Here is a 22951-nt window from a genome sequence, read left to right on the forward strand (position 1 = left end):
TCTAAACCAAACAAACACGGGTCTCGAGGTCCCATCATCTCCCTTTCCTAACCTTCTTTTCACCTAATCCATTTTAGTATGGCCAAATAGTACAGTTTTGGTTATAGTACTAATTTGTTACATGTGAAACAAGCGTGCTAATTAGAAGTAGTCTGACTTGGTCAGACAATTCCTTTCTGGTAACTATCAAAGTCCAGACAGCTGAAAAAAAAAAAAAAGTCCAGACAGCTCTTAATTAGTTAATTGTTTGATTGAGATTTTCTACCTATTCCTTTCGAAAACATCTGCTCAACTATGACACTATTTAAAGTTTATTTTGTGCGCGTTGATTAAATTTATTTAATATCAGGTAAATATTTATAATTTATTTTGGATCGCACATTTTAAAAAGTTATTTTTTCTTTTTTAAACGCTGTTTCAGTCTAACATTTTCGCACGGATTGATTAACAAATACCACTTCATATATAACCTGAAATGATAATATAAAAACAACACAACAACTGATCTATCCGTTTAAATTGCATCGATATAGTAAAGATTTGTGATACTATCGAGGTGTATAATATAAATGCTTATTTGAATATCCTACCTGCCATAACTATACGTACACGTATGTAATTTTGGAATTTCAGGAATTAAAGCCAACTGAATGGCAAAAGTCCCCACCTTTATTTCTCTTTAATTGACTTCTAAAACAACAATTAAGGTCATGGATAAGCCAACCATTTTCATTTCAAAATCCAACCCGTTTATATTTAAAGTGGAGAAGCCAAAAGATCTTATTTCCTCATATGTGAATCACATACGCTCATCTTTTTTGTTTTTATTTACATCGTTTTATATCGCCCACAAGCAAAGAAAAGACAGAACGAAATGTGTTAATGTGGCATGTGATTTTTCTCCCCTTTTTTTTTCTTTTTAAAAATTTCTCGGCGGCCATTGATTAGTAATAGAGGACAAAATAGAAAAGAACTTTCGGTGACATTTAACTAAACCGAAATGATATACTAATATAATATGAACGGATTTAAACAACTTGTAAAGTTTAAAATTTTTTATATCATTATATCCGGGACAAGGTGGGAGTGGCATCGGTGAAGGATAAGATGCGGGAAGCGAGGTTGAGATGGTTTGGGCATGTGAAGAGGAGAGACACAAATGCTCCAGTGCGGAGGTGTGAGAGGTTGGCTATAGACGATTTCAGGAGAGGTAAAGGGAGGCCGAAGAAGTATTGGGGAGATGTGATTAGACAGGATATGACACAGTTGTTCCTCATGAAGACATGACCTTAGATAGGAGGTTGTGAAGGACTCAGATTAGGATAGAAGGCTAGGTGGTTTATCCTTCCACCATAGTAGTTGTAGTTTTGCTCATTCGTTTATTGCCATTTGATTTCTGCATTTGATTACTGCTTATATTTGTTGGGCCGTTGTACTTTGATCATCTTATTTATCTATAGTAGTTAATGTTCTTTTCTTCCGGCGATTCTACCACGACTTTCTCGCTTTTGTTATTCCTTGTTTTCAATCTTTTTTCGATATGCTTGCCCTATCGACCTATCCACCTTTGTCTTGTTTTCCTCTCTTGACGGGAGGTGTTTCGGAAAGCAGTAGCCCTACCTTTCAAGGTGGGGGTTAGTCTCTTGTCTGTTTCTACCTCCCGGCACCCAGTGGGATTATCTTTGGGCTTGTTGTTGTTGTTGTTATTGTTGTATACTCTATGATGTTGTATTATACAAGCTGTTTTATTTTCATGTTTCTAATTTTTTATGTGTTAAACCTATAGAAGATAAACTCAACATGAAATACTCCATTAATTACATTTTATCTGACTTTATTTTATTTTTTAGTCCGCTCCAAGTATAAATAACTCTTTCTAAATTTAGAAAATGGTAATTTAAACTTTCTGTTTCTCTTTTTTTTTTGTGACCTATAAATCCGTCTCGAATGGATTCTTTAAGCCAACACTACAAGAAAGTATAAAAATGGTAACAAAAAATTTAATATTTGGCAACAACTTAGTTTTATTGTTGGCAAATGTACTTTTTTGTTGCCAAACAATTTAATTTTATTCTTATAAGTATTGATTATTGTTGCAAAAAGTACTTTTGGCAAAAAAAAAAAAGAAGTTGTTGTACACCGTTGCAATAACAGTAGTAGGGAAAAGTTTATGCAACAATTTTTTTTTTTTGTTATCAAAAGTACTTTTTACAACAATAATCAATTTATGACAATAAAATTTTTTTTATTGTCAAATATCTTTTTTCTTGTAGTGCAACTCGCAGCCTTTCAAACTCTAAAAGGTGGGCATGCCAGTATAACCTTTTCCACTTAAATATCAAAGTTAGTTACCCTCGCGTAGGGCTTAGACCTATTACCTAATACATAAGTTCCTCAACTGTTGTTGATTGAGCTATGAGCTTTTGTTTTGTCATTAGTGAAAAACGTTTATATCAATAGAAATGTTATGATATATTTAATATAATAAACTTCAATATTCTTATAACCATATAAATATTAAGATATATTTAAAAATCATAAAATTTATTTTTTATCTTAATTTACTGCTGTTAAAAAAAATACATAAGATAAAGGAAAAGAGTAACGCAACTTGTCGACCTGCAAACCTGGATCCTTAGTCAGGTGCTGATGAGTCATGTCCCCATGCTACTTGCTAATGATGTTTTGAATAAGCACAGTTTGGACATGATTTAAAATCATATTTGGACATGTAAATTTAAATATTTTTAAGGAGTATTTTCTCAAAATCTCACAAGTTATGAAAACTATTAAAACATTCTCAATTCTTATACAATCTTACCAAATGAGCAAGTCATAGTTCATAACAAAATTAATACGCGAATTCATAACAACCACCTCAAAATTAATGCTAGAAGACCTTTCTAAAAACACAACATCAATTGATCAAATTTTAATTCAATAAATAAAATTAAACTATGAGTCCTTTTTTACAAAATTAAAAGGTTGGTAGACATAAATAAATTTTGGTGAAAGTTAATGAGATTGGTAAATAACTGTTGGGAGTAATTGTTAAAAATATCTACCAACTTATGGGTCTTTTTTTATAATATATAAATTTATGAGTTAAATTTTATATTTTAAAAAATTGAAACCATAGTTTCAAATCCCAAATCATGTCTTTTTGAATGATTTGGGGTTTCAAAACTCATGGCCAAATGCCTACTAAAAGCTTACAGTAAGGGATCGTTTGGTAGATAGTCGAAATTATCCCGGCATTATAATCTCGGGACTAACTTATCCCATCTATTGGGATTATTTTATACCATCTTTTAGATGGTATAAAATAATCCCAATATAAGTGGGATAAGAAGGTATAAGCTGGGATATTCCAGCACTAATTTTTGTACCATATTTGATACAAGATATAAATTTATCTACCAAACATGATATAAAAATTAATGCTGGAATATCCCAACTTATACCATCTACCAAACGGCCCCTAAAAGTTTTACAGCCATGCCATTATTCTATCGCAGGAAAAGTCAAGGCATGCTTTAATAATGTCAAAAATCATTATAGCAAAAAAATAGGTACTCAAAAGATCTACAAATAAAAAAGATCAAAGCCACCACCACTTTCAGCTGCACCCAATTTATTTCCACAAAACCAAACCCAAAATTATTTCTCTCTTTCTCTCTGTTTGTGTGTGTTTTCAGATATGGAGAATTATAGATCTATGTCAACAAGAGAAGGAAACATGCAAATACAAAATTACTATGGAGGTGGTCCAGGTCCAACAAATATGCAAGATTTGAGGAGTTTTAGTACTAATTCTTATGCTTCTTATGCATATGGGGGTATGGATAAAGAAGTGAAGATCAAGAAGACAAAAAGCAGTTCATCATCAAGAAATTGGGCTTTTAATGACCCTGAATTACAGAGGAGAAAAAGAGTTCTTGGGTATAAATCTTATGCTGTGGAAGGTAAAATGAAAGGTTCTTTGAGAAAAAGTTTCAGGTGGATTAAAAATACTTGCAATCATGTAGTCCATGGATTTTGGTGAAATAAGCCTTTCATCTTATTCAGAGACTGATTCAGAATTTTAGAAAAGACAAGCTTATTAAAGATTTTGAATAAATTATTTGTATACAAATACATGATTTTGGTTAAAGGTACATGAGTCTTGTCGAACTTGTGGCTACAACTCTAGCTCCGCCTTTGATCCTATTTGACTAGTAATTTTCTCGGGCTATTTTTTTTTTTCCTTTCATATTTAAGCTTTAGATCTTATAAACGTATCATTGAGTGATATATTGGGGGGTTCTTCCCTTTTTCTTCCTTTTTTTGATTTCAGAATCCGATAGTGAATTGTGATCTTGCAAAAATCATCAATGTAATATACTACTCTCTCTCCTTCAATTTAAGTGTCTTGTTTAATATTTTTTTTTAATATATTTTACGTAACTCTTTAATTCCAATAGTTTACCTAGCTTGTTTATGATCATAAAATTCAAAGTGAATTTTGATATATTATACACTTTAATTTAAAATTACAATATTCAAAAGTCTTCTTTAATTTCTTAAATTCGTGCTTAACTAAAACTACGTACTAAATTGAAATTTTAAAGTCCAATTGTTAGAGGTAAGAAAGATGGTTCTAGTCCTGCAAAAATCATTAATTAGATTGATCTTCTAGTAAGAATTGGGATGTTGACTTTGAAGGGGCGCTGTGCCATATGAGTTATATGTAATACATAAAAAGGAAAGTTGGGATCTTTAAAATTCTAAATTGAGAACAAATTCGGTCCTTTGTTGTAACGACATGTATGCCCATTCCTCCTATTTACTTGTTTTCCAAAAATAACTCTACCTACTTCTTTATTCATAACTCTGCTTTTGATATTGGAATTTTAAGTAGCCGTTTGGCCATAAAAATTATTCACTTTTTTTTTTTGATTTTTTTTTTTTTTTTTTTAATTTTAGGCGTTTGGCCATAAATATTCGGAATACAACTCCGGAGTTGTATTCCGGAATACCAAAAACAAAAAAAATTTATTTTTTACTTTTTTTTTACTTTTTTACACTACATTTCACCAAAAATTACAATTTCAAAAACTATGGCCAAACACAACTCCAACTTCAAAAACTTCAAAAAAAAGTGAATTTGTTTTTGATATTTATGGTCAAACGGCACCTAAGAGTTGGAAGTCATTTCTCCAGTTAGAAATGCACCTCAAAAAAAAAAAAAAAAAAAAAAGAGGAGGAGGTTCATCCAAGAATGCTGCATTTCAACCAACAAAAAGTAGTACTACTAAAATAAAATAGGAAATTATAGGGTGGTTCCACTGGTTGGGTCGGAGTTTTTGTCTTTATCACAAAGAGAATATTGAGGGAGAAAGGAAAAGAGATACTTTGAAGATCACAATTAGTATTTTGTTTTTCCAATTAGGCCTACCTTGTTACTATCAGCTTTTCCTTGCTGTAAAGGTTGATATCGATGGCATTCAATGGTGTGATAGTTAATGAAGTAAATGCTAACAAAGACAAACACATTATATGACTTCTTCTCATTTATCTAACTTGTGATCGACAGACAACACAGTTTAACTGCTTTTGCTGATGAGATAGAAAATGTTGATAAAATAATTAAGATGCGCGACAAATTGATCAAACACCACCATCTAAGTTGTGATCAACAAAGTTAACGGAAACCTGAGATATAGCAAATATTGGTAAAATAGTCAAGATGAATCAAACACCATCGATGACAGTCACAACGGTGAGGATGACATTGGAGCTGGAGGTATTGTCAGGAACAGTAATGGAATCTTATCATGGCTTTTATCTAACTTGTGATCGACAGACGACACAGTTTAACTGCTTTTGCTGATGAGATAGAAAATGTTGATAAAATAATTAAGATGCGCGACAAATTGATCAAACACCACCATCTAAGTTGTGATCAACAAAGTTAACGGAAACACGAGATATAGCAAATATTGGTAAAATAGTCAAGATGAATCAAACACCATCGATGACAGTCACAACTGTGAGGATGACATTGGAGCTGGAGGTATTGTCAGGAACAGTAATGGAATCTTATCATGGCTTTTGCAAAATTCTAAGAAAGGGAAGTAGTAATCTAGCAGAAGCTAAAGCTGCTTTATATGGAATGAAATGGTGCATCTCTAATGGCTTTTGGAACATAATTACGAAAGGGATTCTCTCATCATAATCAACATGCTAGAAGTAAAAATCAACATTGCTTCGGAGTTACAAGACTCTATTAATACAATAAAACAATTGCTCTCTCAGACAAACTACGTTGCTCATTATTGTTAAAGTCGCGAATGCATTGGCTCAATGGAGTATGAATGGACAAGAAGCAATAGTCTTTGAAATAAAGACTCTTCCAAAAGAGGCAGTCGGGACTTACATTCTGGATAAAGACAATGTGGCTTCCGTCAGACACAAACAGAGGAAGAACATGTATGTATAATGTAGCTAAAGTTTTTGAGAACTTCACTTTTGTATTTGGGAGTTTTAACCCCCTGTTCTAGGTAGCTTAAGTTTTCAGATTTTCTGTAAATGATTGTTGAGGTCTGGTTTTCCCAACCTTAGATCTGCGTACCTCTCATTGTTGATGAAATAAAAGGGCTAAGATTACATAAAATTTAAAAAAAAAAAAAAACAAAAAAACAAAAAAACACCATCGTTACAAAAAAAGAGGTTATTATCGACAATGTACGCTTAGTAGGCATTTGGACATGCGGTTTTGAAATCATGGTTTGAAACCATGAGATGAAATCAGCGTTTGGATATACATTTCATGTCATGGTTCCAAAAGTTATAAATATAAAACTTGACCTCTGAGTTTATATTTTATAAAAAAAGACCCATAAGTTGATAAATATTTTTAACAATTACTCCCACCAACCATTTACCAACCTCATTAACTTCCACTAACCTTTATTTATGTCTACCATGTGGGAGGATTATATTAAAAAGTAGTTACATCACTATTCATGTCAAAATTTTCGTTTTTATTGAAGTAAAGTTTGATCAATTGATGTTGTATTTTTTAAAAATGCCTTCTAATAGCGTATTAATTTTGTTATGAATTATGCCTTGCTCATTTGATAAGATTGTGTAAGAATTGAGAATGTTTTAAGAATTTTTACAACTTGTGAGTTTTTATGTCTATAAGAGAAAATACAATTTAAGACATCCAAGTTACATATCAAACCTGATTTCAAACCATGATTTCAAACCATGTCCAAACGGCTCCTTGAAATGGTTCATACAGTCATGTTGTCCTTAGAATCCCCATGAACTGATAAGTGACCAGCACGGAAAGAAAGGATAGATTTTCTTTTTGCTTGCTGCCATGCTAGTAATTTGCTTTTTCTATGGGATAAAGAATGATTTTCTATCAAGTATCACTCATCTTGATATTTCCTTCCCAAGCACGGAATCTGCTAAAAACGATGGTTTTTCTATTTTGCTTTCTACGATGGTTTTTCTATTTTGCTTCTTTCACTTTTTCTATCTATCGGACAAAAAAAGTGAATCCCTATCAGTCTATCACCTATCCTTGATATTTCCTTCCAAAAAAAAGTATATGCTAAAATTTTGAACAACTTGCAATTCAGGTTCATCCCACAATAATAGCAAAAAGATGGGTGTAATTCTAACACAAGAAGTCTCAACTGAATATTTAGCCTCGAATCATACAAAAATATCTTGATAATTCACAAATATTTAGTCATCAATCATACAAAAATATCTTGATAATTCACAACATAGCACCATTAAAAATACTAAGAACTCATATAAAGGGACATCATAGAGAGGGAAATGACGAAAACATAGAAAGTGCCAAATGTACAGAAGAAGCATAAACCAAATTATCAGAGGGATCTCAAACTTGGCTTTGTGACCCATGAATCTCCTTATCATGTTATTGAGGTCACATTAACTTATACATTTTACCCTTTGCTGATGGCAACTCATAACGAAACGCGTAATCCCCGAAGTTGGTGTAATTCTTTTGCCAAGATTTACAGTAACCAAAGAACTGAGATAAAGCAGCACAACTAGTAATGCAGCCTCTCATCATTTTTGACACTTAGTCCCTCTATTCCTTTAAGGGCAGCCTCGAAGTTCTTGTCCATTCTAGTGGAGGAGCTGCGCTTCTGATCTGATGGGACAACCGGTGAACTTCTCTGAGCAGCACTGGTAGTTTTATGGAGATGTCCTGGACTCGCATCTGTTTTCCGGATGTGAGAGGAATCAGGTTCACCAGTTATCACTGGGTCGCGACTGCTAGACACAGCTGGACGCCTTTGTGATCCACTTGTCCGGAAAATATTAGAACTAGATAACTGCAAGAAGAGATCAGTCAAAGTCCTTTATTTCACTGGTTGCCAACAGAATCACAAAACATGATTATATTTTTGCTTGCGTTCTGGAAACTGTACGATTTTTCTATCTCTTGCTAAATTCTGTTTCTATCGTTTAGAATGAGTTTACGAACTCGTGAGTTTATTGTCAAAGGATGGAGCTTTTGTGATGCTCGACTCGGAAAAAGTGCAATACGTTGCTCAGATATAAATACAAATAAAAAGTAACAAAAAAGGGGAAAGATTCATGATATCCCCTACTTAGCAAATTGAAATGACACAAGACTATGCCGTCTATAGTCTAACAAAATCTAATGCATTCAGAATCTTGTGCCAACACGTATTCTACTAAAGTGTCCCAATTTATTTGATATTGTACTACCACTTTAAACAATTTAACCACACAGGGATATATTTGTAAAACAAGAAGAGTGGGAGAGCGAGAGGAATCACCTCTTTACCCATGGATAAATCATTGGTAACTGTCCCTTTTTGCTTAGCCAAGCTTCCAGAGTTGAATTGCAGCCCTGAGTTCCTATTACGAGCAAGATTTCCTGAAGACCAACCAATAGGCCGACCTTCTTCACCACCTGCATATAAAATGTGTAGCATGTTACTTGTAGGTCCCATGGAATAGGCAGATTGGAGGTAGCATACTTTCCTGACAAACTCGGCATCACTAGAATAACAAACATGATGAACTAGTGAAAAATACATGCTAATTTATCTTATTCGTTAATGGCTAGAGATAACATTTATTAGGAATGACCTGAGGATGAAATTCTCTGCACTGTAAGTAGTAAAGAGAAAAGAAACTTATACAAGCTCTCTGTTGCAAGTAATGTCCAGTTTATTGTAAATCTACCATCAGCAAACCCCCAACACCACTATATGTACACAAAATTTCTAAAATGTACCGATTGTTTATAATTCCCTTTTATGCTTGAAGTAAAGAACACATAAGAGGTCCACCTGATTGCCTCTCAGCATTAGCAAGAGCATGAGGCATCCCTGAACTTGGTCCAGCAGTACCACCCTGCACCGAAATTATCATTTCATTAAACATCTTGATGCCAATTAACGCAATATTTGATCTACCTAAGTCACTTACAAGAGCACGAGATGGAGGATTGGCAAGCTGTGACTGCTGATATTTCAAAATGGTCCAGTCAAATACATAATCAAACTGAAAACCTGAAAGACAAGAAAAGAAAAGAAAAGAAAGGAGGAGAGAGCAAAAATGAACAGAGACTCTTGAGAAAAGCAGTAACTAAAAACCTTATATTGTTTATACAGCAAGTACAATTGCACGGAAAGCAAGAAATGAGCATACCTTCCCGAATGAAAAGGTCACGGAAAATTCTCTTGAGATAAGCATAATCTGGTTTATCCTCAAATCTCAGTGATCGACAGTAGTGAAAATATGATGCAAACTCTGTAGGATAGCCACGGCACAATGTCTAAAAAAGGAAAATATGTGTCAGTATTGTTATTAAAAATCATATCACTCGCATAAGAAAAATGTTAGAACATAAAATGCCTCTATTGATGTTGAAACTTTCTTCTCACTGATCCTCTCATACTTCTGTTTCTTTGTGCCTGCTTTCAGCCCCTGCCAAGGAAGACTACACATTTTGAAATCAGTAAGTAGAAATGTCATGAAAGAAGTGTGAAAGGCAAATAAAAGAAAAGGAGATATACATAAAGAGATTCTACCTTCCTCTTAAGAAGTACATTAGAACATAACCCAGTGATTCCAAATCATCCCTTCGGCTTTGTTCTATAATTTGAAAGCAACAAATGGATCAAGGATGTCTTCAAGAATAAACACAATCCACATACACGGAAGTGTAGAAAAGTTCAAAAAAACGAAAAGCTTACCAATGCCGAGGTGAGTATTCATGCTTGCATATCTGGCAGTTCCTGTCAAATTCTTATTTTCTCTGTATTTGAAATTAGAAGAATAAAATAAAATTACTCATTCATTATTTAGAAATAAATCATTTCCCTAGCTAATAGATTACATGAGAAAATTAATCTCAAAAGCATCTACTGATTCGGAACTCAAGATAAAAAATGAAAACTATGACTTTGACAAGCTCAAAGTCCAAATAACCCACCTCAATACAAACCAAAAGCAAAACTCTCTCTCACTACTTAAATTTACTTAAATTTCACTACCTACCCGTAATTAGTGACAAAAGAGGTATTCTAGAATAGACTATAGAGGTAAAAACCTTGAATAGAAGTCAGCATCTTGATCCTGTCATAATATTTTTAAGTTCTCTTATTAAAAAAATTATTTTTAAAAAGTTCTCAAAAGCTTCTTGTTTAAATAACTTCACTCCCATTCGAGAAATTAAAATGAAATGTAAGAAAGTAACTGAGAAACAGGAGAAAGATCCACCGCAGAAGTTATAAATGATGTATACTTCCCTTTTTAGTTAATAATGTAATTTCATATTCAAACCTCACAGGCTACTTCTGTAGCTTCTTGCCTCTTAAGTGGGAGTCAGTGATTCAGTGTAGTCAAGACGTGAAAAGCCTAGAAAAGCGTTAAGGTCTTCTAGGGTTTGAAGTGCAAAAAGCAATTAAAGCATGAACTTAAGTGAAGAAAGGTGCTAATAAAGGAAAAAAGACACGTGTAGTTCAAGAAAAATAGACATAAATACAAATAACTAAAGATATTGAAAATTTGCTAACTAAGTGAAATAAATATTGTTAAAATCATGTCAGTCAGGATAGAAAGACCATTGCAAATTTCTGATGTGTTTGTAAGTTCCAAGACTAATTTTCTTCTACTATATTTCTGATACCAATTTGTGAAGTTATACCAACACATAAAAATGATCCTGGTAACTCTACATCGATTGTGCCAATACCAAGAAATCTATGAGATGCATACTCCGCTGGTAGCGGACAAGGATACTATCTTATGATTTAGAAAAAGAATAAAGAACACTGAATTTTCCGTCTTTGCTTACAACTCCCTCAAACCAAAAATACTTGTTTTACTTTTCTTTTTGGGATGTTTCTTGTCCACTTAAATGTAAATTGTTAATTGATTTTACGTGCCGAAAGAAGTTTTAGTGGAGAAATATTTCACTCTTCTCAGTACACCTTTATCATCTAATTTGTTCTTTTACAGCACAAAAGTCAGACTCTGACCAATAGCTCGTTACAAATATTAAACAACACATTTCTTGAACTCTTCTCATAATAAATGTCCCAAGTCAAAAAGGGACAAACCAATTGGACTAAGGGAGTATCTCCAAAGGAGGAGGAAATGGTCGTAGTGCTATACGGTTGGTGCAAAGTAAAATAAGTCATCTTATTTGTCCCTTCAAAGAAAAAGAAGCAAGAAGACCAGATAAAGCTTATACTCCCTAGTCCCTCCGTCCCAATTTATGATAAAGGAATGAAAGGAAGACTTTTGGAACTTGTGGTCTAAAATAAGCCATAGATAATATTTGCATCGCTATAAATCATCTCATTAAGGGTAAAATGGGAAGTTTAAAGTCAAATTGTTACTAAATATAGAAAGGAGTCATTCTTTTTGGGACTGACGGAAAAGTAAAGAGTGTCGCACAAATTGGGACGGAGGGAGTACTTGTTATGAACCTTCTTAGACAAACTATATCAATCCATAGAATATAAGCGTTATCTTATCCTCTCTTGAAAAGTTCAAAGGAGCTTACTACATAATTAAAAAGAAACAAAAAGAGATAGCTTACCTATATGGAATATGCTGATGAGTGGTGGAGTCTCTATACTTCTTAGCCAGCCCAAAATCAATGATATAGACCTATATGTAGCCAATGGCAAGCATGCATCAATAATTACCCTACCAGCAATAGGTGAATGAAATAGCAACCGACAGCTTTGATCCCAATACCTGATTTGCACGTCTTCCCAATCCCATCAAGAAGTTGTCTGGCTTTATATCTCGATGAAGAAAAGATTTGGCATGAACAAATTCGACCCGATTTATCTAAAAATTTAATACAGTGAGAACATGTTTTAAATAGTTAAAGAAATAAACAAGTCCAAAACTTCACACCTACCATCTGGTCTGCAAGCATAAGAACAGTCTTTAAGGACAGCTTCCTACTGCAGAAATTGAAGAGATCTTCAAGACTAGGTCCCAGTAAATCCATCACAAGGACATTATAATCTCCTTCAACTCCAAACCATTTTAAATTGGGAATTCCAGCTATCAATGTCAACAAAGAATTCCAACTGATGAGGATAGGACATAAACATTGTGTAGTAAAGAAGCAATAGCAGTCAACAGGAAGAATGAGAAATTACTTCCTCCTTGTAGTATTTTATACAGCTTTGATTCATATAATAGTTGAGGATGCTTTGTCTTAACATTTTCCTGAGTAAGCAGAAAGAACAGAAGTATTTATCACAAACTAAATAAATTCCACCAGTATAGGAAGCTAAATAACTTTATCTCTGAAGAAATCAGAAGTCATCGACCACGTGTCAGCATAAGTACCAAAATGGGAAAAAAGAGAAAACAATGCCACGAGTATCATCAAGTTAAAGCAGAACTTCAGCTTACCAAATCTCCACAAAATTTAAAAAGTGAAGCTGTTCTAATATCTACAAAATCGACAGGCAAATTCAACATACAAATCATATAGCTGGAAGAAAATTAAGGTAAACATATTAGCCACCGAAAGCGGTCATGAGGAATATGTACGAGAAATTCTTTACAAATTTATACACGTTCTCGTATTTATTGTCGTGTTAATAGTTGGTAACCCTAAATATTTCCATGTAAAGCATCTTGAAATGGTAAGATCAGATGTCACCTCAAGTTAAAAGCCTAAAGGTTCGAATACCAGATTGTTATTTCACCCAGCAACATAATGGTGTGATGTTTAAAATTTCTATCTCTTGCCCAGCTATATTTAAATCTTGGAGATATTTCTGATAAGCATGGGAAACTTTTTCCTGAACGATCCTGACTTGGCTGTGTTTCAGTTTTCGGAGTTTATACTTCTCACATTTTTGCCGGCAAATATTTATTATTTGCCAAACCTTGTCTAAAATCATTGAGCTATATCGGACTCCTACTGCTCTACAAGCTTTCGGTTATTTAGATCTTTTCATTTTGTTGCCAGACATCCAATGATCAGCTACTAATATCCATTCGATGTAGCAGGTGTAAATATTACATTCAAGATTATGCAGATGCTTGATCTAAATGCAAGTTAGGAAAAACCGTAAGAACTTCACACTAAAATATAATGCAAAAAATCCAACTTTTAACTAACAGCAGCTCAAATTCCTTACTTAGGCAATCAGAAAACAACCAAATACAGAGTTACACTGTAAATATTACGTTCAAGATTATGCAGATGCTTGATCCAAATGCAAGTAAGGAAAACCTTTTAAGTACTAAAAAATAATGAGAAAAACTCCAACTTTTAACTAACAGAAGCTAACTCCTTTCTTAGGCAATCAGGAAGCGACAAAATACAGAACTATACTGTAAATATTACATTCAAGATTATGCAGATGCTTGATCCAAATATAAGTTAGGAACAACTTAAGTGCTTCGTAACATAAAAATAATGAGAAAAACTCCAACTTTTTTTTAGTAAGAGCAGAACAGCAGCTCAAATTCCTTCCTTAGGCAATCAGGAAGCAGCAAGATACAGAATTACACTGTAAATATTACATTCAAGATTATGCAGATGCTTCATCCAAATGCAAGTAAGGAAAAACTTGAATTACGTAATACTCTAAAATAATGAGAAAAACTCCAATTTTTAACTAAAAACAGCTCAAATTCCTTACTTAGGCAATCAGAAAACAACCAAATACAGAATTATACTATAAATATTACATTCAAGATTATGCAGATGCTTGATCTAAATGTAAGTAAGGAAAAACTTTAAACACTTCATACTAAAAATTAATGATAAATACTCCAACCTTTAACTAACAAACAGCTCAAATTCCTTACTTAGGCAATCAGGGAGCAACAAAATACACAATTAAAGTTAAAATTTGAGAAAAGTAAAAAATAATTACCAGCTTAATTGCAACCTCTTCATTGGTCTGAACATTAGTCCCTAAACATGACAAAAACACAATTAAAAAAAAAAAAAAAAAATTAATCACAAATAGCAAAATTGAAGAATCTTGAGTGCATATACCGAGGTAGATCTCACCAAACGAACCGCTACCAATTTTCCGACCAAGACGAAATTTATTACCAACACGAGGCTCCATTGATTAATTATCAAAATTTAATTAAAAGGATACAAAAAACGGATCTAAGAAGAGAAAAGACATTAATATTAGGTTTATCTTATGAAACAACAACATATGATCCACAAATAAATGACTGGATAAAATAAAACATTTAATATTTTGCAGATTTCAGGTTTTTGTAACCATTTTTTTTTTTTTTACATTACTGCTTTCAACTTTGGTTTTTGATCTAATTTCAATTCAACCCATCATTTCTCTCTCTCTCTTTTTGTTTTTCTCTCTCTCTTACAAACCCAACTAGACTATGGTAATGACTTTTGTCAAATGTGTTTGGTCTTAAAACAAAAGAAAATATCCCATCTAAATCAATCAATTAACTACTAGTTTATCTTAATCTAAAATTAGTCAAATTTTGATCATATAGTAATTCTTTATATTTGGCTAAGAATTGGCTCTATTTGGATTATTTTATTGTAGTTTTGATAAATAATTTGTTCATTTTAATATAATTCTTTTATTTTAAGGAGTTATAATGAAAAACACCAAACATAATTTTAGGCTCAGCATGACAACTAATAATCTTAATGCCGACTAATTATTATTATGGATCATTTGATTTCATTATGTTCTGTTATTATCTTAGTCAACGTCAATTCAAATGTACATATTTTTTTATTTTTTTTCTGTTGATAAATTGGCTATATGTAATTTATGTATATGAGCAGTAAATATGGAGGTGTATGTAAAATATAATCAAATTGTTTCATGTGACCTTATTTCATTTTATTATCGACATATTTTAATTCCGCAATTTGTTGGTGTGACATATAATCTTCCTAGACTTGTATAATCTAGGTTGCCATTCACATTTCCACTTCTTTCAAAGTCGATATTCGTTCTCTTATAATGTTGTAAATCTCAATTATTTCATGCAACTAGCCTTTCACTTCGTTAAGTATCACATGACGTCTCTATTTCAACCATTACACTATTTGCCATAAAATTCATCTGCGTGGCCAAGTTTAAACGTCTGGCCTTTTGTCTATAAGGTGCCATAATTACGTCAAATGTTAGTCCACTTAAATTTTCGGAAAAAACGAAATCAAAATATTTTCCATTCGATGCATAAAATTCAGATACATTTGCTAGCAACATTTTCAAACTTGAATAAAATGGAAAAACAAAATAGATTTGGCAGTAGCCAACCAAATCCATATTAAACCAAAGTAAATGGGTTAGGTAGTTTGGTCTTGAATTAGTATTTGCTTCAATCTAGTAAGTTTAATGTGCAAGTTGTTAAGACTTTTAATGTAAAGACAAGTCAACTGAATTGAGTTCAACACACGTTTGCAGTGCTCAATTAGTTATCGAGGTAAACTTATTAGTAGTAACAACTTCATAAAATGTTGACCTTGAAACCAAGAGAAATGTGTCTTAGCTATTTCTCAAAATTATAAGGATGTATAAAGTACACTGTATTGTTCACAGTAAGTACCTCCAAACTAATGAATGACCTCATTTTTTGATCACTATACTTGACAAAAAAAGAATTTTATATATATATCTTGAAGGGCCAGGGAAAAATTTGCAAATGGCCAACCTAAAAGAAGATAAGCAATGCAGAGTTATGTTTACTCCATCTGTGAATGCTTTTTCTGCAGCCTTCCTTTTAAATTCCTAATTTTGGCATCTACTCTGGCTGTGAAACCAATCTTGGTCTTTTGTCTTGCTTTAGTTTGCTGTCTCTTCCACATACGTTCATCTTGAACGTCTTTCTTATAATACTTGATTTCTTGGATAACGTGATGATCCCTTGGATGGAACGCTCTTTGGAAAGCTACGTGAGCAAGGTAAGGCAAAATGCAGGCTAAAGTTACTACGAGGGTGGTACACCAAAAGATTGGAGCAGGACCTAAGTTTTCCTGCAGGATTCTGAAGGCATATTTAGCATAATCTGGGAATATCTCACCATAGAGCACAACAGCCAGGTACCAAACAGCGATGCTTCCCCAGATAAAAACATGCTGTATCCATGTGAAATGACTCATTGTGAGCGCGATCTGGCAGTTGACAGTCCAGATGATGCAGGTAAACATTGAAGTACCAAGAATAGTCAAGTCAGCAGTCTGGCCTCCAGAGTCCAACGCTTGATTTTTGAAGAATAACACGTTGAGGGAGAAAACCACGAGGGAGGTGTAGATACCGTTGCAAAGCCACCCAAGTATTCTATACCAGTCAAAGAACAAGTTTTTGGGTCCTTGCTGGTACAGTGCAGGAAACTGCAGAGGGCATTAAGGTTCAATAGATTTAACAGACTGACACCATTACTCTTTTTTTAGGGGGAGGGTGGATGGCATTGTAAGTTAACATTATAGGAACTCCAAGAAGAAGTTATTGCCAAAGGACTCACCTGTAAGCAAACTTCAGACGACACATCCTGCTCGAATACTCCGAGTGCAATTACAGGCAATGAGGTAAGAAGCACGTTGAATAGAATCATATACATATCATTATAGACTGACTGTCCAGAAAAGCCAGCGAAAACCTCAAAGTAAAATAATGTGAGGCCAAAAGCTATATTTTTATAGAAGAAGTAGCATATCTGCATACAGAAGATTATGGTGCAGATTAGATGAAATATGTAAAGGATCCAAGTAATGTAGTGCTTAATTGTTTTGGTATCTGATGAGGGCATTTTATGTTATCAGGCCACACATGTATTTCATGTTCTGTGCATAAAATGAAACAGATATACAGCAATTACCATCTGAGCAATTCGTTTGTAGCACCAATGCCCATGTACAACGAGAAGTCTCTCCAAGAACCGAAACTGTGCGACAGAAAAGTCACTAGCCATCACTGCCTGCAAGAAGCTGATAACCATTTAAGCATAGTTACAGCAAGAGGTACTAGCCTAGAGGAAAACATGGCCTTGTTTCATTACTCGTGGATCAAGATTGATGCAACAATCCTTTTGTTTCAAATCTTAATTAATCTTTCGTGTCAAGTTTTACTTTCTTTATATTTTCTGTGGTTGATGTTGCATGAAAAACCTTAAAAGATGGATAGAGAAAAAGAAATCAAGGTAAGAGCATTAGATAACTCTCCAATATAAACAGGAGGAACCTAGAAAAGACAAAGGACACAATTTATGGGAAAGTTTATATATTATTGGTCATGGTGACTGGACAGTGGAGGAATTATGGCGAAGTAACAATCTTCAAAACATAATCACTTCAATAAAAATGTGATCTGATATTGATATATGCACAGAAATTTCGCGGAAGAAATTTAAAGCTGGTCTATGGTCTTGGACAAACTGGTTGTAGTTTTACCTACTCAAGCAGTATCCATAGTTTGTAGAAAAATTAGCTATATAGGTTGTTATTGCTTAAGATTCTTGCTGGCCTCATGACACTTCCTCATCCACCATAAGCAATGGTGACAAGTATGAGTTCTGATAAGTATCAGCACATGAGCATTATAATCCCAATCTAAAGAAGGAAAATGTCAGTTTAGACTATGAAAATCACATTTTACTTAAAGGCTGAATCTGGTAATCTTCGTTTTTGAGATTTGGAATTTTCATTCGTTTGTGGGTAATTTAGTATACTATAATCCATCTGTATTCCCCACTACGTTGAGAGAATTTCTTGGACACATTTTTTGACCCATATACAAGTTTAGTGGAAGAGAGAGGAGAGACAAAATATTATAGTCCCAAGAAGAATGTAAAGTTGCTTTTAATAAATTAATAAGCCAAAGACCCGCTATACGCATTATCAACCTGCATTCCTTCTGCACCACTAATGCCAACACCAATGTCTGCTTCTTGAATCATCCCAACATCATTTGCACCGTCACCAATTCCTAAGGTAATTTTTCCAGTTCCCTCCTTCACTAACCTAGTTACCTGAGAAGTATGAATAGGTTCACTTATGGAAGAATAGTCAGGATAAAATTGAAAAAAGCAAATCAAGTTTGAGATTATCTTACCAACGCCTTCTGCTTTGGAGAGACACGGCAGCAAATGACTGAAGCACAATCAACAGCTAAATTCAAAAATTGTTGCTTCGTATCATCCTCCAATGCATAAGACAGCGTTTTCCCGTCAATTATTAAGGCAAATGCGGCATGAGGATCCTTTTCAAGTTTGACCATCTGGGAAGCATTTGTGATTTGCTTCAAAATGTTCTCCTTTGTAGCCTGATCAGTGACAAATAAATGGAAGCTGTCATGATGATAATAAATTTCCAGAAGAACTAAAACTATTTGATTCCAACAAACCTACCTGTTTAGAATCTTGGGCCACTGAGTCTGCATCCACTGTTGTTATGCATATCTGTTTCATTCCTTGTCGAAGCAAACTACATGCGTACCTGAAATAAAGGAGGTATTTCCCTTCAGGAGTTTGAAGCCACTGACTAAATTATACTGTATGAAATAGTGGATGACATTACCCTATGTTTATGGCTGTTTCCATCTTATCACCGGTCAGAACCCAGATCTTGAGACCAGCTTGCGCCAGTTTATCAATGCACTGAGGAACCTGGTGAAAACATATAGATTGATATGTTGAAAGGACAGTGAATGGAAATATATACATTCATTTTCTAGCAAAAAAAAAAACATACTCCCTTCTGTAGTTTATCCTCAACAGCCGTAGCACCAACAAGGATCAAATCCTTTTCCATCATATCAGATACACGTTCAAGAATGACATCTCTATCCCCGCCAATTGAAGTTTTTGCTTTAGTAAACTCTTCATTCCAAGTCGAGTACTCTGCCTCATCGAGTTTCTTGTAGGCAAGCACAAGAGTACGCAACCCTCCTTCCCCGTATTCGTTCAAATGCTTTGTCATAGCTTCCTCAAACTTCCTTCCATTCTTTGCTAATCTATCATAGATGATGCTGCATAATCCAATAGAAAACATTTAATTTAAAATTTAAACAAGACAGGTAGTCATAGGCTACATTGATAAACTTAACACATAACAAAAGCAAGGAAAATTCATCCCTTATAGTATTTCCTACTCCACGCAGACAACAAGTCAAGCCCTTAGAAGATCTCTAATCCCATGTCCCACTGACAAATAGGTTGGGTAGAAAAGAAGAGTTCGAAAGAACTAACACTTCATAAAGGAAATAGCTTCTTTCACAACCATGCATATAAGAGTTAGGATAGAGGGGCAAATCTAGAGTAATTCATAAAAAATATTTTCTGTGTCCCAAAAAGCTTTTGCCGATTTCCTTTTTGGTATGTCTCAGACAACTCTCCTCTGCTATAAATTTCTAGTACATTCTAAATACCACAAGAACTTTTATGTGATACAAGTCTAATTAAATTCTTTTATACCACAAAACTCAAAGTTAGATCCAATGCTTCTCAAACCAATATTAGACAGCTGACAGCTCACAGTGTTCGACTCTTTTCTTGATAATCATGCCAGTCAAAAAAGAGACAAGCTAATTGGAATGAAGGGATTTCGCGGAATTTAAAAACGCGTCTGTCAGTATGTTCTACAGCAGAATGACTCTTGAATGCAGGAGCGAAAATTGAGAATAACAAAGGGTAGCGACAGAAAGACCTGTCTGCTCCTTTACACAAGAGAAGAATCTGGCCAGTCTCATCCCGAATAATAACAGACATTCGCTTCCTCTTGCTGGTGAAATCCAAAAGATTAAGAATTTTGTATTCCCTGGAGTAAATGCAACAAAATGTAAGTGTACTACAAGGGTAATGCAATTCTTGAGAGAGCAATTTTTGGAGGTTTGAAACTTGATCTTACTTTTCAATTGGATCTTGAAAAGAAGGGTATCTTTCTCTTACAAAAACACTTGCTTGAGTTCTTTTGAAAAACTCAAAACCGAATTCTTTGGCTGCAACAAGAAATGATACTTCATCTGGAGACTCTGATTCATAGTTAAAGTTTCCGGTCTCCTCATTTACCTCAGGAATAGCAGCATGACAAATTGCAAGTATCCTAAAGAATAGCAAGATGACATCTGCATTTGGCTCTTTCATCCAACATCCCTTCATAAGGCGGCTATCCTCAAAGCTGAACCCCTTTATTGCAGGTTTAAGGTTGCTTTCATCTTTAGAGGTGACGACTGTCTCTAATTCAGGTGTCTGTTCAAGATCTTGTATGTCCTCTGCCAACTGCTTTGCAGCTGCAAGTTCTACATCACTAGCACGTGTTCCATACTGAGTACCGGCAATAGAGCATTTCAGGAAGTCCATTTGGTTGCACGTCAAAGTGCCAGTTTTGTCAGAGAGGATTGTATCAACCTGCCCAAGCTCCTCATTTAAGTTTGAAGTACGAGCTTGAGCAGGAGTTCCTGTCTCATCATCATACATACTGATATCTTGGTTTATGAATGATGCCTGTAGGACCTTCACGATTTCAATTGATACATAGAGGGATATGGGAATTAAATAACCATACAAAATAAGTGCAGTGAGCAAATGCAGAAGGCCAGATAACTCAGGCTCGTTTAGATCAGTCGAATTATTGTAACTGTCATAAGGTTGCAGGTACCACCAACTTGGCATGTGGAATTTTACATTTATGGCAAAGCCGATGGAACTAACAATTGATATCAAGAGAAGGAGGCCAAAAAGGAGGTAAATAATCTTGTCCATCTGTAATTCAACCCTGCTCCTCTTTGAAGGAGACTTTGTAGAATTCTGCATAACTTTGCTATCAGGACCAGTGAATATTACAACTCCATAGACATAACCAGTATTCCTAAGCTTTGAATCCCGGAGGAGAATCTGACTAGGATCAAGAGGATAAACCTGACGATCATATTCAAGGTTGCCAACAAAAGTGTAAAGGCTAGGATTCGGATCTTCACATTTTATAGTCGCGCTGAATTCCTTGAAAGCCTCATCTTCATCCAAGGGTAAGGTAACCTCCAATGCTCTTCTTACCTTCAAGTTTGTCTCTCCGTCCAAGTTCATGGTTTCCACATAACAAATTCCATCTTCGTAACTAGACGATAAAAGAAGTAAATCAGCAGGAAAAAATTGATCCTTTTTCACTTTCAGGACATCTCCAACCCGGATTTTCATCCATTGCTTATCTTCAAATACACCATCTATCGAATGGGCACTAACTTTTCGACGATTTACATTCATATCTTGCAGGAAACGCTTCGAATCTTCTAAACCTTCCTTCGCCATACTCAAACCAACAACAAAGACCAAAGGAGCAACCGTACTGAACGGATCAAATGGAGAAAGATCTGTTGTAAGTGTTAGGATTGCACACAAGAGAAAGTACAAGTTAGCAACACGCCTGAATTGCTCGAATAAGGCCTTGGGAAGGAAGGTGATGACATTGTACTTTGTGGTGGTTATGAAATTTGTGCAGTACTTTAGAGGTTTCTTTTCATGGAGGTGGGGTTTGTTGCAATGGACTACTCTTGATGAACCAGCGCCTAATTCATGAGTACCATCTTCCTCAGAAGTAGGTGTTCGTGTACGACAACCAAATGTGTAAATACTACTCCTCCGGATCTTTGCCCTTATCCTTCCACCCGCCATTTTTTTTCCCTCAAGCCAAAGCCTACATCAGTTGTATCACACGCATAATAACATTCAATACACAGCTATAATTTTCCTTCACCAAGGCAACTGAACGGCATTCTCAAACCGAGCATCATGCTTAACCTGAAGATAACAATAGCAATTTAAGCCACAACTCACGATTAAAAGACGTCGAGATTTAACCTCCAAAAAAAAAAAAAAGAAAAAGAATATTTGGCATCAACTTATCTGAAGAAAATCAAAATCAAACAAAAGCTAGAAACATCGAGAGGGAAGCGAAAATTGAGAGCTGAAAATAAACAAACCGAATATTTCACAGGAAAAGAATGCCCTCACATACTGTATATCATGAAATTGAAATAGAATATAAAAAATGATGGAAAATGACAAAGTATTCAGCTACGCTGCAGCTATTGGAACATGTACATTTATAACATAAACACACAAAAAAAATGGATTGGAAGGAAATGTATTATGCAATTTGTTAACATGCACGTAACTCGTGAACAAAAACAGAGAAAACAAGAAAAATGATAATAGTAACGAAAAGGAAGAAAAAGAAAAGTTACCTGAAGCAGGAAAAGTGCAACAACAACAAAAATGGAGATAAGGAAGAGAGAAGAAGAAGAATGGGAACATGCAGAGATTGCAACGTGAGAATGGGGAAGCGAGAGACAAGTTTTTACGTAGAATTAGGAATCACAAGAAATTCAAGTCCTCTCTTCTTCCTAAAGTCCCCAAGAAATGCCAGTATTTTACGGAGTCTCTCTCCCTCTCTTTC

The 22951-nt window shown here is 34.4% G+C and overlaps 2 protein-coding genes across 2 annotated transcripts; both read right to left on the minus strand.

Annotated features, from left to right (window-relative positions):
- Positions 1–7667: 7667 nt before the first annotated feature.
- On the minus strand, positions 7668–14934 carry LOC132055328 (casein kinase 1-like protein 2). The gene is made up of 14 exons (XM_059447090.1): positions 14561–14934; positions 14436–14476; positions 12696–12765; positions 12449–12597; positions 12280–12375; positions 12119–12189; positions 10266–10327; positions 10101–10164; positions 9925–10009; positions 9718–9844; positions 9496–9578; positions 9357–9420; positions 8838–8974; positions 7668–8366 (listed from the first exon to the last, which is right to left on the minus strand). The coding sequence occupies exons 1-14, from the start codon at positions 14634–14636 to the stop codon at positions 8079–8081; spliced, it is 1413 nt and encodes a 470-aa protein (XP_059303073.1). The 5' UTR covers positions 14637–14934; the 3' UTR covers positions 7668–8078.
- Positions 14935–15954: 1020 nt separating this feature from the next.
- On the minus strand, positions 15955–22951 carry LOC132055327 (probable phospholipid-transporting ATPase 4). The gene is made up of 11 exons (XM_059447089.1): positions 22740–22951; positions 20408–22293; positions 20207–20317; positions 19253–19529; positions 19079–19167; positions 18910–18997; positions 18615–18824; positions 18406–18531; positions 17383–17481; positions 17029–17220; positions 15955–16897 (listed from the first exon to the last, which is right to left on the minus strand). The coding sequence occupies exons 2-11, from the start codon at positions 22165–22167 to the stop codon at positions 16250–16252; spliced, it is 3600 nt and encodes a 1199-aa protein (XP_059303072.1). The 5' UTR covers positions 22168–22293; positions 22740–22951; the 3' UTR covers positions 15955–16249.

This window comes from Lycium ferocissimum, chromosome 5, assembly GCF_029784015.1.
Source record: "Lycium ferocissimum isolate CSIRO_LF1 chromosome 5, AGI_CSIRO_Lferr_CH_V1, whole genome shotgun sequence".
NCBI lineage: Eukaryota > Viridiplantae > Streptophyta > Magnoliopsida > Solanales > Solanaceae > Lycium > Lycium ferocissimum.